This window comes from Corvus moneduloides, chromosome 7, assembly GCF_009650955.1.
Source record: "Corvus moneduloides isolate bCorMon1 chromosome 7, bCorMon1.pri, whole genome shotgun sequence".
NCBI lineage: Eukaryota > Metazoa > Chordata > Aves > Passeriformes > Corvidae > Corvus > Corvus moneduloides.
In genome coordinates, this window is record NC_045482.1 from 30,736,039 (window position 1) to 30,750,771 (window position 14,733).

General features: G+C 59.2%; 1 protein-coding gene across 4 annotated transcripts in view; it reads left to right on the forward strand.

The window, feature by feature from the left end:
* Positions 1-4,200: 4,200 nt before the first annotated feature.
* Positions 4,201-14,733, forward strand: part of EN1 (engrailed homeobox 1) — a 48,517-nt gene continuing 37,984 nt past the window's right edge. For 2 of the 4 annotated variants that reach the window (XR_004241380.1, XM_032115190.1), the window contains exon 1: positions 4,201-5,043. Coding sequence is in view for 2 of the 4 variants with exons in the window: in XM_032115190.1 (XP_031971081.1) it covers positions 4,365-5,043 (679 nt within the window). In the remaining 2 variants the exon portion in view is untranslated. Of the gene's footprint in view, positions 5,044-7,677; positions 8,551-14,733 lie in introns of those variants that run through there. The other 2 variants (XR_004241379.1, XM_032115189.1) reach the window with 2 other exon arrangements.

Consider the following 14,733-nt stretch of genomic DNA (forward strand, 5'->3'; position numbering starts at 1 on the left):
ATGAGATCTGATCTAGACGTAGAAATAGGATTACCACAGCGTATATTAACCACGTTTCTATACTTCCTCCTTCCTATAAGGGCGCCGAGAAAAAAAAATGCAAAGGATTTTTGATCTAATTTTAACTTTATTTTTCTTTTCAATTTGAAAACTTCCTTCCTTTGGCGGCCTTCCTCAAAAAGAAGAAAAAAGAAAAAAAGAAGAAAAGAAAAAAAAAAACCACCAGCAAAAAAAAGCAAGTTCAACGAAATCGGAGAAATTATTTCTCCCGGTTTTCGAAGAGGCTGCGGGCGCCGCGGGCTGGAGTCGTGCGGCGGGAGCAATGCTGCCGCCCTCCGCACAGCCCGACGGCGGGCACCGGGCGTCCCAGCCCGGCTCCCCGGCTCCGCCACCCCTCGGCCGCTCTCCGCCGCCCGGACTGGATGTTCTCCCGCCCCATGCCGGGATGGCTGACCCAAGCCCCAGAGCCGAGAGCCGGTGGGGACACCAACCTGCAAGAGACTCAGACGGCACCGCGGCACTTCCGAGGGGCAGGAGAGCGGCAGGACGGCCCCGGCCCCGCAGCATTTTCGGGGGAACCCTCGGTGCCCCGGCCCCTCTGGCCGCGCCGGCGGCTCCGCGGGACCGGCCCCCCCGGGACAGCAGCATGCGCGGGGCTCCGCAGGGCCGGGCCCCGCGACGGGCGCCCCGAAACCCAGCGGCACCCACAAGTTACAGAGGGAACTTTTTCGTAAGAAGGGATTTTTTTGTAGGCTTCCGTCCTTAAGCCACCGTGTATAGACATATTACCCCGATTACTGTAACTACCTGCGAGCCGGGGAGTAATATTTATCTATTTAGATAGGAAGGGTCGCGATGGAAAAAATATTCAGCCTGGAAATATACATCGTCTTTTCCTTTAACCCCTCCTCATTCATCCAGCCGATCCCCCACCCCCTCCGTACACAAACCTACTCAATTTATAGAGAAGCTTTTACAATCCAGAACAGTTTCTAGAAGAAGGGAGGACTCCAGATGAAATAATTCCCCTCCCTACACACACACGTACACACACACACACACACACACACGCACTTACACACACTTCCCCCCCGCGCGTGCTCAGGAAGGCAAATTAAATAGTTAAAGGCTTCGATTTCTCTCTCTCTCCCTTTTGTTACCCAATTTTGGAACATTTAAGGATGGGTGTGTGTATTGTATTCAATAATAAAAGCTATAGGGCCGCCAGGACATTTATCATCCTATTACTGTAACAAATCCGGGCTCCCAATACATGAAAGGTAAAATGAATTACCGACGTTAAGCCGTCAATAAAGTCATTTCTGTAAATGGTGTCTCCGAAGGACTGCAGCATTATTCAACTAGCTTTATCAGCAGCTGGGAAATTACGTGAAGAAGCTCGCAGCGTGTAATATGGCCCTGCTTACTTTGATTAAGCGTCTTGCCAGGGAATAGTGACAGTGCTTTTGACCAGGTTTTATTCGCCGTCCTGTGATGAACGCCAAGCTGATCAGGCGGAATGAAGAGTAATTAAAACCTATAAATTATCTTTTGCAGCCCTTCTCAAGGCGTCTCTTGCAGGAGAGATAAGGCAGCGAGCCCCCATTTACAGCTCTGAAAGGGACCGCGGCTCACAAAGGCTACGTGGCTAAATGGGATATTGATAGTGTCCTAATTAGAATTTAATTAAGTACCCACGCTCGCTTTTGGGATAAAGATTTCAATTTTGCTAACTTAAATATAAATAAACCCAATTTCGGTGCGAGTAAATGATATGATATTGTGAATGCAGGGGGAGTTTAACATTCATTTAATTGCGGATGAAGCTCTTGATTCCTGGGCTGATTGTGTTCTGCCAGCTATTATTTTAGGGGATTATTGTGTGGCTGGAGGTAACAATTCGGTAATGTTTCTCCGGTACAGAAAATAACCGAACGTGCCTCGGAGGTGCGGGCACACACACGCCTCCCGGGCACCCGGGGAGCAGCTGACGGACACCCAGAGATGTCTCCTTCGATTCCCGGTGCCGGTCGCCTCCTGAAAGCGGAGCCACGGGCCAAGCCGCTTCCCGGGGGCTGCTCCCGAGGAGGGAAAAGCACCCAGCCGGCGCAGCACGGCGGGGCGAGGCGGGGGAGCCTCGCTGCTGCTGGCACCGCAGCTCAGCCCGCAAGGAACCGCCGAGATACAGACACACACACACAGAGCTATAGGTGTGTTTTGGGCCAGCACCCGTGCACATACAGGGTACATAGGCGGCGGCACGTGATGTGGCCCGGCCCCGCGGAGAGGCGCGGAGCGTTGCGCGGGGCCCCGCGGCCTCCCCGGACCCACCGCTACCTGGCCGCCGTTTTGGGGAGGGGGTAAATGGGGGGGTTTCGGTTACGTCAGAAAGAGGAAACGCCCGGAATTGCCCTTCCCGCAGCCCCGGGAAACGGCCGCGGGCAGGAGAGCGGCTCCAGCCGGAGCAGGTGCCTGCGGCCGGCCGGGAAGCACCGCTGCTCCGGGCACCCAGCCCGCCCGTTCTCCGCTGCGTAAAATGTGGGGTGACGTGGGACCCCTATCTCCAATGCCCCTCCGTGTCAGCACCAACACTGCCCTTCCCCGCGGCGACTCGGCCCTCCGCGGCCGGGAGCGCCTGGGGCCGGGGTAGCAGGCACCGGCTGCGGCAGAGCCGCCCTCCTTGTGGCGCTTGGCTGAGGCCCCAGCAGTCCAGCAAAACCAGAACTGTGACCAGGGTATTTTTATTTATTTTCTGTAAATTAATTTTTAGACAGCTGCATCAATCCTGGAAAAGTGGCTTTTTCTTCCCAGCCCGTAAAATCCTTAAATTTCCCGTCTGCCTCAGCACACGTCCCGAAGTGCTCGTTCCCTGCCGAGCAAAATAAACCCCAAAAACAAAACCAAACAAGAATACCATGGGGAAAAAAAAAAAAAAAAAAAAAAAAGCAACAAACCGAAACCAACCAACCAAACAAGCAAACATCAAAAAGCAGACGAAGAAACATGGTACGAGTTCAGCTGTTAGCTGGAGCTGATCTGCTTCATATTCCAAAAAAACCCCAAACCCAGCAAAGGAACAAACCAGAGAGAGGCTTCGGCCGTAAGACCAACTCGCCCCGGCAGTGCCTCCTGCCTTTACTGCTATTTATTGTTATTATTATTACTGTAGTTTTTTATTCCTCAAAACCAAAAGGTTCGATTCCGGGGAGCCTTCACCCGGCTCGCCATCTCGCCGCTCTGCCCAACGCCGCCGCGGGAGAATAGAAAACAAAAAGGAAAAAGAGGGGGAAAAGCGCACGGATTTGGGGGAGGGGGTGTTTATTATTGCTGGGGTAACAGGAAAGCGGCCGATGCCCAATTCCCCGCCACCCGTGGGGGACACGGCGTGGCTGGAAGTTGTTATTTACGGGGCTAGTAGGGGGTCGGGGGGGGGTCGGGCGCCGGTTCACGCACGTGGGCGCGGCGCGGTGCCTCCGCCCCGTCGCGGCGGAGGAGCCGCTGCCGCTGCCGCCGCCCTCCCCGTCCCGCCCGGTGCCGTCCGCCCCGTCCGGTCCCCACGCGGTATTTATGGCGGCGGCCCGGCGGGCGCCCATTGGGCGCGGTGCGGGGTGTCAGCGGCGGCGGCGCCGCGCCATTGGCCGCCCCCACGTGCGGGGCCACCTCACGTGCTTCCGGTGCGAGTGAAAAAAGTGTGGCTGAGGGATTTTTTAGGGAGAGTTTGGTGCACGGACCGGCGCTGTCAGAGATTTGGCCTTTTTTTTTTTTTTTTTTTTTTTTAAAAGGGGAAAAAAAAAAAAAAGAATTAAAAAAAGATCCCTAAGCGGGCGCGGGCGGCGCAGCACCGGGCTGGCGGGGACGGGCTCCGGCAGCCCGCGGCGTGGGCAGAGCGGAGCGTGACAGCGGGGCAGCCCGGAGCCGCCGCGGCGGCGGCAGCGGGGAGATGGGCAGATCGTGACGGGTTTTTGGGGGGAGGGTTTTTTAGGGGGGGCCGTGGTGCTGCCGCACACCTTTTTGGGTTTGATTTTTTTTTAGGTTTTTTTTTTTTTTTTTTTTTTTTTCTTTTGGTGGTGGAAATATAAGCTGATCGGGAGAAGGGGGAGAGAAGCCCTCGAGTATCTCTCAGGTTTTGGATCTATCCGTGAGAGGGAGAGAAAAAAAAAATCTCAGCTCCAGCCCAACAAGTGGATTTTAATATTTTTCTTTTTTTTCTTCTTCTTCTTTTTTTTTTCTTTTTTCCTTTTTTTTTTTTTTTTAAATTTTTCCTCCCCCTTTTCCACCCCGCCACCCACCGTCAAAGTGGGGTGGGCGTAAAGTGGGTGGGTGGGGGGGAAAAGAGGCAGCGATCTCCGTGGCGGGGACTGAGCATGGAAGAGCCGCCGGAAGGGCACGGCCACCGAGACGCGGCGCCCGGCCCGGCGAGCAGCGGCAGCGGCAGCGATGGCGAGAGCGTGCCCGTGTCCCCCAGCCCCGCGCCCGCCTCCCCCGCCGCGCCCTGCCCCCTGCCCCTGCCCCGCCGCCGCCACCCGCCGCCCCCGCCGCCGCCCCCGCCGCCGCCGCCCCACCGCACCACCAACTTTTTCATCGACAACATCCTGAGGCCGGACTTCGGCTGCAAGAAGGAGCCGTCCGCGCCGGCCGGCGGCGGAGGAGGAGGAGGCAGCCGGGAGCGGGACGGAGACCGGGGGCAGAGCTCAGGTAGAGAAAACGTCAACCCGCTGCTGGCCCGGCCGCCCAACCCGCCCGCCCTCCTGTGCCCGGACTCGAACTGCCGTCCCGACGGCTCCGCGCCGCCGCCGCCGCCCGCCGCCGCCGCCAAAGCCAGTCCCGCCGCGGCGGCAGCGGCGGCGGCGGCGTCGGGGGCGGCCAAGCCCCCGACCGATGGGGGCGAGACTCACCCGGCGAAGTACGGGGAGCACGGCAGCCCCGCCATCCTCCTCATGGGCTCTAATAATGGAGGACCTGTTATAAAGCCCGACTCGCAACAGCCGCTGGTGTGGCCTGCCTGGGTCTACTGCACTAGGTATTCAGACAGACCGTCCTCGGGTAAGGAACCGCGGCGCATCTGGGAGCTGTTAAATCGTGACAAGGTTCCCCCCCCCCCCCCCCCCCTTTCCCTCTTCCCCCCTTGGCTTTGGCTCCCGGCTTGTTGAGGACCTCGCGTGGGGAGGCGTGGGGGGAGGGCGGCCTGGGTCACCCGGGGAGAGAGGAAACGCGTTCCCCCCACCGCCACCACCCCTCCTTCCTCCTCCGAGTCTCCCAAATTTGAATGTGACGCCGGGCCCCGATTCGGCAGCGTTTCGATGCGGAGAGCCGGCGGGAGCGACCCCTTCCCGCGCCCCCCGCCCGCCCCGCCTGCCGCAGCCCCGGGTGTTCCGCAGCGCGGCGGCGCGGGATGAGAGTGTTGCGAGAAAAAGGCAGCGGGGTTGGCTGCTCCCTTGTTCTGAGGCTTTTCTCTCCCCTTATTTTATTTTTTTTCCTGGGTGCTGCTGGAGGAGCGCGGGGGAAAGATCCGAGCCACATGTTGAGCGGCTGCTGGCGGTGCGGGGGGAGGAGGTAGTGTTTTCTTGGAGGCGAAGGAAAAAGGGCTTTCTAGGAAGGTGGCGGAGGGGCTGTTTACCGGGGCCTCTGCAGCGAGCCAGGCAGGCCCTTAGGCCGCGCATTGCCGCCGGAGCTGGTGCTCCCTGCTGCCGTTTGGGGCCCAGCTCCGGGGAGGGGACGTGCCTCTGCCCGAGGTCGTCCCCGTGGGAGCCGCTGGCTCGGCCCTCCTGGCCCTGTTTTGTCGCCCCTTCTACCTCTTTACATTCCCCAGGTGCCCCCAGGCACCCCTTTGTTTATCACCGTTACTTTCCGGTTTTAATTGCCTTTTTTTTTTTTTTTTTTTTGAAAGAAGCGGAGGATGAGGAGATGGGGTTCCCCCATGACACCTCCAGCCAGCAGCCAGGGATCAGCCAGCGCGGCGCGGCGCGGGGCCGGGATGGGCTCCCCTATGCCTGCCCGGGGCCGCTCCGGTGTGCGGGGAAGGCGGCGCTGCCCGACCCCGGCCCGCTCCGCACTGCCCGGCCTGGTGCTCCCCGCCGGCCGTCAGTGCGGCCGAGCCGTCTCCATCCCCCGTTATTAACACGTCCAACGACTTCAAACTCAGAAAAGCCTCTTTGATTGACTGGGGTGATTGATGGGGTGATAGAGCTGTCAGACGGCACGGCCTCGCTCCCGGCCCGGCCGCGGGTGTTGTGCTGCCGATTCCCAGGGCCACCGTGCGCCCGGCGTTCTGCACTTGCGCCTTCATTTCCTTTCCTCCCCTTTCTTCGGGTAAAGGATCATATCTGCATGTCCTCCCCGACACTCCCTGCTCGCTGCAACCCGGAGGGGAGAAGGGCGAGTGGAGAATGGCTCGGCTCGGCCGCTCTCTTTGTTGTGCTCGTAGCTGCCCGCCGGCCCCGACTACTTCTCCCGGTTCCGGGGACGAGCGGGCTGCGGCGGTCGGAGGCGCCGGCACCCCGCTGCAAGGTGCCGGGGCTCAGCGATTCACTCCCCTCGCCCTCCACCCCCGCCGGCCCAGCCCGGGAGCATCCCGCTGGGCTCTGTCCCTCTCCCCACCGGGCCCCGTCTTTCTCCTCGCCGACAGCCGCTGCCGAACTGGGGGGAATCCCCCCGTTCCGGTGAAAGGCTGCGGCGGGAGAGGAGCTTTCGGCCTACTCGGCGGCAGGGAGGCCTTGCCTGCTTCGGCTCCGGTTGCTCCTGACGGGGGGCTGCGGGCCCGGGACCGCCCGCCGAGCCCGACAGCTGTCGGGGAATTTTCGTAGATCCCTTTCTTCACGGTTCCCTCCCCACTCCTCTTCCCCACGGCCGGGCCATGCCGGCGGGCAGAGGACCGGGGGTACGCCTCTTCGGCCAAGCGCTGTCCTCAGGATGCGCCCCGGGACCGGGTGGCTTCCCCGGCGAGCTGTGTCGCACTTCAGCTGGCCCCTTTGCGGCCTGGATGTGGAGCGGCGAGGCTCTGCTTTCTGCGGGGCTTCGCGGAGGGAGCTGCAAGTGGGGCCGTAGGTCCCCGGCAAGGATCGGCCACCGGAGATCCCGGGCAATCCGGGCGGTGGCGGAGAGGCTGCGGGGTGGTGGCAGAGAAGGGTCCCCCGGGACTGGACTGGCTTTGCGGAGAGGGTCGTTGCCCCCCAGAAGGAGACCAGGGCAGCCTTTGGCCAGTCCGCTGCCGGTGGCGGTTCTCCGGTGCCTGGCAGCGGGAACCTTTGGTCCCCGCGCTGCCCGGCGGAGCCGCTGCCCGGCCGGCGGGCCCCGATCCCGGGCCATGCAGAAGGAGAGCGGCTCGGCCCAGCAGAGCGGGCGGAGCGGCGCCCCGACGTGTGCCGGGGCGGGGGGCGAGCGGGGCTCCGCTGCCCTCGCCCGCGGGGCCGGCTCGGTGGGGCCCCGGGGCGGCGGGCGATGCGCGGGCGCGCTCGGCCCCGGCCTCCCCGTTCCTTCCCCATCCTTCCCTCCGCCGCGCCGCGCCGGGGCGACCGTGCCGGGGTTGTGGGGCTGAGGGGGACACACAGAACCACCACAAATTCACCCGTCGGCCATTTTTCCTCGGCCGGCGGGGCGGGGGCGGCGGTCGGGCTGTCGGGCTGTCGGTCGGTCGGCGGCGCGGCCCTGCCCAGCGGCGTGTGTGTGCCCTGCCCGCAGGCCCCCGCACCAGGAAGCTGAAGAAGAAGAAGACGGAGAAGGAGGACAAGCGACCGCGGACGGCGTTCACGGCCGAGCAGCTGCAGCGGCTGAAGGCGGAGTTCCAGGCGAACCGGTACATCACGGAGCAGCGGCGGCAGAGCCTGGCCCAGGAGCTCAGCCTCAACGAGTCCCAGATCAAGATCTGGTTCCAGAACAAACGGGCCAAGATCAAGAAGGCGACGGGCATCAAGAACGGGCTGGCGCTGCACCTCATGGCCCAGGGACTCTACAACCACTCCACCACCACGGTGCAGGACAAAGAGGAGAGCGAGTGAGGCGGGCGGCCCTAGCCCAGCCCTGCGCCGCGGCGCTGGCCCGCCGGCCGGGAGGCGGACAGGTGCGATTTAAAAGCAGATCTATTGTCTATCCATAGTATAAGGACTTCGATTAAGAAAAAAAAAAAATATGAACACTTAAAAAAATTATCTCTATATAGCCAAACAGCATATGACCTTGTATATATTTAATTTCAGGTAAGAAATATGTGTAGCGATCTCTATTTGCTGGACAGTTTCTCTCTTCCCTTCTCTCTGTTTCTCCTTTCTTTTGTTCGTTTGTTCGTTTTGTTTACTTTCCTTTTTTTCTTCGCCCCCCCCCCCCCCCCCGATGTCCGTTGCTCCTGTTTTACAGTAAATGTCGGACTTTTCTCATCTGTCGTTTGAGCTTATTTTATTTTTTTTGTGTGTGTGAATTTCTGTCTCTTTTTTTTTTTCCCCGAGGAAAAAAAATTCTGATCCACAGACTGCGAGACTGAACCCGCCGCTACAAGCCAAAGATTTTATTATGTTCAGAAATCTGTAGTCTGAAATAAAGTGTAGACTGTGTTCAGGATCCAGGCTGGCTGTAATTCTTTATTTTAGTGTATGGGTGTTTGTATATATATATATATAAATATAATAAATAAGTGTATATATACGTACACCATACGCTGTGTACATAGTGCCATTTCGGTGGCATATTTAGGTTTTGCTTTCGATAGATGCAGCAATTTTTAAACCACTCATCCCTCGTTAAAAACCTTGAGACCTTAGATTTTTAAGAAATTATTTTAAATTTTTCTACCCTTTAAAAAAAATTAATTCTCTTTGGCAGTTGCGGTCGTGCTTCGCCTGCCGCATCTCCCTTTTTAACCAGAAATAAAAACCACCTCATAATAATAGTGATAATATATCACCAGTTCCCGCTGAAAAATTGCCTGAAACCGTCTGGACGTTTAGAGCTCCGGGATGTGTTGGAAAGATATTTGTCTGACAGCTCCTCGTCTCGCTCCGAGAGGATCTGCTCCCACGCTGTTTCCAGCGAGGACCTCTCCCGAGGATCCGAGGATCGGACCGGAGCGATCGACGCTCGGCTCTAGGCGCTGAGCCACCGCTCCCGGCAACGCTCCCGGCGCCGGTCCCTGCCCTCCGCTCCCTGTTCCAGGGCTCGGGCTCACATTTACCGTGTGCGTGGGACGCGCGGGGTGGCGGAGGGCCGGCGGCACGGCGGGGCTCCCGGCTGTGGCCCCCGCTCCGCTTTTCCACCCGCCCCGCTTAAAGGCGGCCGTGCCCAGTCCCGGGTCGGCTCTCTCCGCCTCCGGCCCGGGGACACCGGCGAGCCGGGACCGGGCCGTGCCCATGGCCTTGTCCTCGAGCCGTCGAGGACCGCCGGGCCTGAGCCCACGCGGGCCTTGGGTGGGGCCCCGCCAAGCTGAGGGCTGGCGATGGAATTCCGCTGCTCACTGCCCCTGATGAAACCGGGCGCCGAGGCGGGTGGAGAGCTGCCTGTCCCCCTCGACGAGCCTGTCTGTCGGCTTTCCTTCTTTTCTTTTTGCTCCTCTGTATCCCTGCCCTAGGCCCGCAGCCGGCGGGGCGAAGAGGACAAGCGAGCGGAGCTGAAGCCGGGGGACCCTTTCTCCTGCATCTCCCCAGAGGATGGGGCAATGCCGAGTCCATGCCCAGGTCAGTGGGACCGGGGGGCGGAAGGGGGCAAGCAGCAGCACTCCCCGTCGGCGCAGCCTGCGGCTCTCCTCTCCTCGTCCCGTCGGAGGCATTAGGGGGTTTCCGTCTGTTTGAGAAGGGGAGCAGTGGGAAAGCGGGAGATGGCTTCTGCCATTTTCGTGCTTTTTAACTCTTCCTGCTTAGGGCTGCGGTTTGCTATCATCGTCCGGGGATGGAGGCACAGGCTGGGGAGAGAAGAGAGCCCCTGCCCTCCGCGCCCGCTGCCGGTGGGGCAGGACCCCTCCTACACCTCATCCCACCCCATCCTACCCCAGCGTATCCCACCCCATCCCCGCCCAGCCCAGCCCGCCTCTGCCCGGCGAGGGCTCTTCTCCTCTCTGCAGGCCGAGGAGCCGGGAATACTCAGAGGGCTTAAATAAATGATGTACAGCGCCATCTAAAGTTGTGCATTTCTTTTTCCCTCTTTTTTTTTTTTTTTTCTTTCTTTCTTTCCGATGGGATTGGAACATGAACTCGGGTCTTCCGCACTGAAGAAAATAAAGCCGTCCTTCAAGGTGCGAGCTCCACTGCTCGCGTGGAAAGCGGTCGGCGAGAGCCCGGACCGGCGGGGGCAACTGCAGAGTTCGGGGGTTGCATTCAGATTCCCCCTAAGCCCCCCTTCACTTGCCGCTCTCGGGGGGGACACAGAGAGATTGCTCCCCTACTCCCCCTCGCTCCAATTTCAGTTCAATCCTCTGCCTTTTCCATACACTCCGTCTCGCACTCCCCTGGGGCTGTACAGGCGAAAAATGGCATTTCTCCTTAAAAATCGAGTAACGGGCCGAATCTGGCCCGGACCTGCCGAGGGTAGAGGGCACCGACCCGCTTCGCTTCCCCTGTCCGCGGGAATAGGGTGATGCTCAGGCTGGCTCTCGGCGTGGGTCGAGCAGGGCTGTCGGCCCCCCCGCCGCCCCCCGTCTCGCCGACAGATCCCAGGACCCTACCTGCAGCCGGGAGCCGACTCCCTGGCGCTGGGGTTGCCCGAAGGCTTGAGGGCTCCAGAGGAGGAGGAAGACGAAGAAGGGTTTCCTCAGCCGCGGGGTGTCCAGCCAAGCTCGGATGAGCTGGACAAGTCAGGAGTAAAGCCGACGAGGGAAATATAGGGCAGATTAAAGGGAGCCAAAAGAGGATTATTTAAACAAATCAGACTTTTTAATGTAATTACGCTTTTAGGATTTCTCATGGAGAGCAGCTGAGCGGGGCATATTGGTGAATCGGCGCAGGCCAGCGAGGTCCAGGTGCGTCCTCGCTGGCTCCACGAGTGACCTTGGTCCCCTGCGGGTGCCAAGGGCAAACAGACCCGCGGGGAATCCTCTCCTGCTGGCAGTCGGGCGGGGGGGAAGACCTTCACCCGGGGCTCAGCACCAGCCCTAGATGAGAAATGAGAGTAGAAGGTGCAACATCCTTCGCGTAGGAAAGGGACCAGGTGTGCGCGGAGCGGCGGGGGGAGTCGAGGGACACGCACCGGGCCCCCGGCCTGGGAGGAAAGCTGGGGGATGGACGGACGGATGGGACTTGGGAGCCCAAGCCCCAGGAGGAGCACCCGCTAGCCCAGGCGGAAAAGCCTTGGAGGAAAAACGCTACCTTCCCCCTCCTTCCTCAGTGCCTCGGGGGTCTGTTCCCCCACACCCCGACCCTCGGGAGGCAGTCGCCCTTTTGTGCGATGTGAATATCAGTCAACACCCAACAGACAACCCCCAGCACCCCGTCCCCCCTCCGCTGGTGCAAGGACGCACTGACCCTTATTTCTCCGTCCAAGGCACCCCGAGAGTCGGGCACAATCGTTCCAGGCCCCCGGCCCTGGCCCGACGACCACCCCCCGGGAGGGCGCGGCCCGGCGGTCTGCTGATTTGCATATGCAAATGAGGCGCGGGGGAGGAGGGGGAGGCCACGCGTGGTCCCCCCCGTCGGTCACCTCCGGCCGGGGCTCAGATCCCGCTGCCTCCTGTCACGGAGCTTGTTCCTTTGTGCCGCCTTTCGAGGAATCAAAGCAGACACGGTTGTGACACGTAGCCCGGAGGGTCAGAGGTCAGATTTCACAATCCCAATAACAATGATTTCTAATAATGTTTATCTTGCGGGTTCCGACGGCTGGGAGCTTTACAAGAGGGCTTTGCTCCCCTCCCCTCTGCTTGGAGGGCCGTGGGTGCGGGGGGCTCTCGCCTCGGCTCCGGCCGGGGGGAGATGCGCTTCCCACGGGCACGGAGCGCCCCGTCCACCTCGCCGAAGGGCGCTGGGAGCCAGACGACGGTGCCGGGGGTCGGGCCTCCGGAGTCCGGCCCCGGCCCCGGGCTCCCTCCGTACTTCCCTGCGGTGTTCGAGGCTACGACGGAATTAAGCGAGGGAATAGCACAGTGGTTTACAGTGAAAATTGCCAAGCACTCACCTCTCCCTCCCCGTCGGGTAAGGTCCGAGGCAGCGCTAGCAAATGACTGAGCGGAGGTAGGCGCTCTGCTCGTCGATCATTTGTCCGGAGTCGGTCGCGGCTGGGGGGGCTACAGGGACCAGCCTTGCCCCGGGCACCCTCCCCCCCCCGAGGCGCTCAGCCGCGTCCGAAGCCACCGGCGGAGTCCCGGGGGGAGGCGGCAGGCGGTCCCGGCGTGGAGCTCCCTCCGCGCCCGGAGAAGGTCTTGGCAGCGGGGAGCACGGCCCATAGCACCTCCCTGCCACAGGGCTCCTACTTCTTGTCGGCGAAACCAGTTCGTATAACTTTTATTTTGTCTTACAAGAAATAAACGCAGAGCAGCGGTCGGATCAAAACACAACTCAAACGGTTTCCGATTAAATCTAAAACCGTTTTGAAAAAGATTTGTCGGATGGCCAAGGGCTGAAACTTTGAGAAAAGGTAATAAATTTTGAGTTAAAAAAAAAAAATCTTAACTTTTCTTCTGTTGGGGAGTTGGACACCTATCACCCGAGCCCCAGCCTCGGGCTGGCTGTTGACAGAAGCGCGCAAGGTGCATCTTTATGCTCCACATCAAATGCCTTTGACACAGACTTAAAAAAGTGTATGTAAAGCAGCTAATGGTGCTCGCCCTTCCGGCTGAGTAAGTCGGGGAACCAGATTTTGCTGGAGGTAGAAGTCCTTTGCTCTGAGAACTGATCTTTACTACATCAGGTGAGCAACCCTTACATTAAAAAGACTTTTCTTGTTTGTTCTTGGCCACTTGATCAGTTTGGAGATAAGGAAGATGGGAATAAAAACTTTGGTAGGTGCGGCAGCAGCAGAGCCGTCGGGGAGGGCTAAGGAGGCGCGGGGCTGCCGGACTCAACGCGCTGCGGGCCTCGGCCGGGGCGATGCCGGTGCCGGCGGTGCAGACGTGGCGGCTCCGCGGGGCTCGTGGGGGCGGACGCTGGGAGCAGCCCTGCTCTGCCCCCGGGGTTTGTCGCAGGGCTTGGCTCGACCACGGGAAGGAGCCGCTGCGCCAGGGCGATGGGGGGGTACAGGCGAGCCAGGGCACTTTTTGGTGGTTTGTTTTTTTTTTTTTTTGGGTTGGGTTTTTGGGTTTTTTTGGGGTTTTTTTGTTTTTCTCATTCTCGGTTGTGCTGCTCCGCCGAGCTCGGGGATCAGCGGGGTCACGCCAGAGGTAAAGGCAGCCCCCACGCCGGACGCTGCCGGGGTAGCACGGGCGCTGCTGTTCCTCGGCGCGGGTGGGGTGTGGGCAAAGGCTGTGCCTGCAGCGGAGCCGGTCCCGGTCCGCCGTGCCTCCCAGTGCCGACGGAGACGCTCCTCGCCCGCTCCCCGGCGCCTCTATCTGCGAGGACCTGCTGCCACTCGAGAAAACACCGCAGGGACCCGAGGAACGGCGGCAGTAACGGGCATTTTTATCTATCTCCTCTCCCTTTCTTTGATTGCCAGATGAAAGGGACACCCCACTTGTTACCCTGCCCCCGTCCACCGCAGGCTCCCCCCCGGCGGGGAGTGAGGCTCGGGGACCCTGTGGGGACATTGGGTCTCTCAGGAGTCCCCTCAGCCCAGCAGACCTTTTAAGAAATAGGTGGTGGAGGAGTTGCACCTGCATGGCCTCGCCGGGCCCAGGAAAGGTCGGGGGAGAAGCTAAGCTTAAACCCCCAAATCTGGAGCAAATGGAGCCAATGAGGGCTGTGCTCTGGTGGGTGCCTTCAGTTATGAAAAGATTGAAGAAGGCATGGGAAATAATATTAACTTTAAGATCAGCCTCATTTTTTTTCTTCCAGAGAACAATGTGTGCCTTATCTCCCTCTGAATAAATAAATCATAATTGCCCGACAGTTACCCGTCACAATAAACTTGACCAGATCTTCCAACAATTAGTTACGCGTTCTCTCCACTCTGGTAAAAGTCTTGTTAAATGTGATGAATGTTAAAATAAGCTACCCTTGAACGTACTTTCCAAGATCTTTATTGGAAAAGTACAAGTATTTAAGCCTCTTAAGGAGACCGTAATGAAAGAGGGTGACTGGTAAAAGATAAGACTAGAGATAGCACTAGATATTCAGATACAAATGAAATACTGATTGGATCATGCCTTTTTAACGGGGTTTGATGTATTCCTGGTGCCACTTAAAAAAAAAAAAATAAAGCTGTACCCTTTTCCTTCAGGAGCCAAACACTGATTCCAGCGACAGTTTTGCTGCAGAGCACTGTCAGCTTGGCCCCTTCCACGGGCAGCTTCAGCTGCCTAGAATATTGCCTGGGAATATCACACCTCAGTTATTGCACTACTTTTCTCCAGCAGGGCTTCCACAGCAGTACCTGGACCCCAGCTGAGAAGGGGCTTTCCATTAGGCCAGGCTGGGGCGAGCTCACGCTGTCCATCAACCCTTAGGAGACAAGTCAGTGGTTTAGACGGAAGAGGGAGGCTTGCAAGATATGAGGCTTCCCTAGCAGAAAGTGAGTGGATAGTGTTTTGAAGCCTTCTGACTCCAGCTCCCCATTCATCAGATGCCCACAAGAGCCCCAGGCCAGCTTTGTAATCAGGGACATCTGTGGAATCTGCCCCTAAGACATGGAACTGAAGGACAAGAGCAGAGCAGCAGACTTGAGCACCTGCAC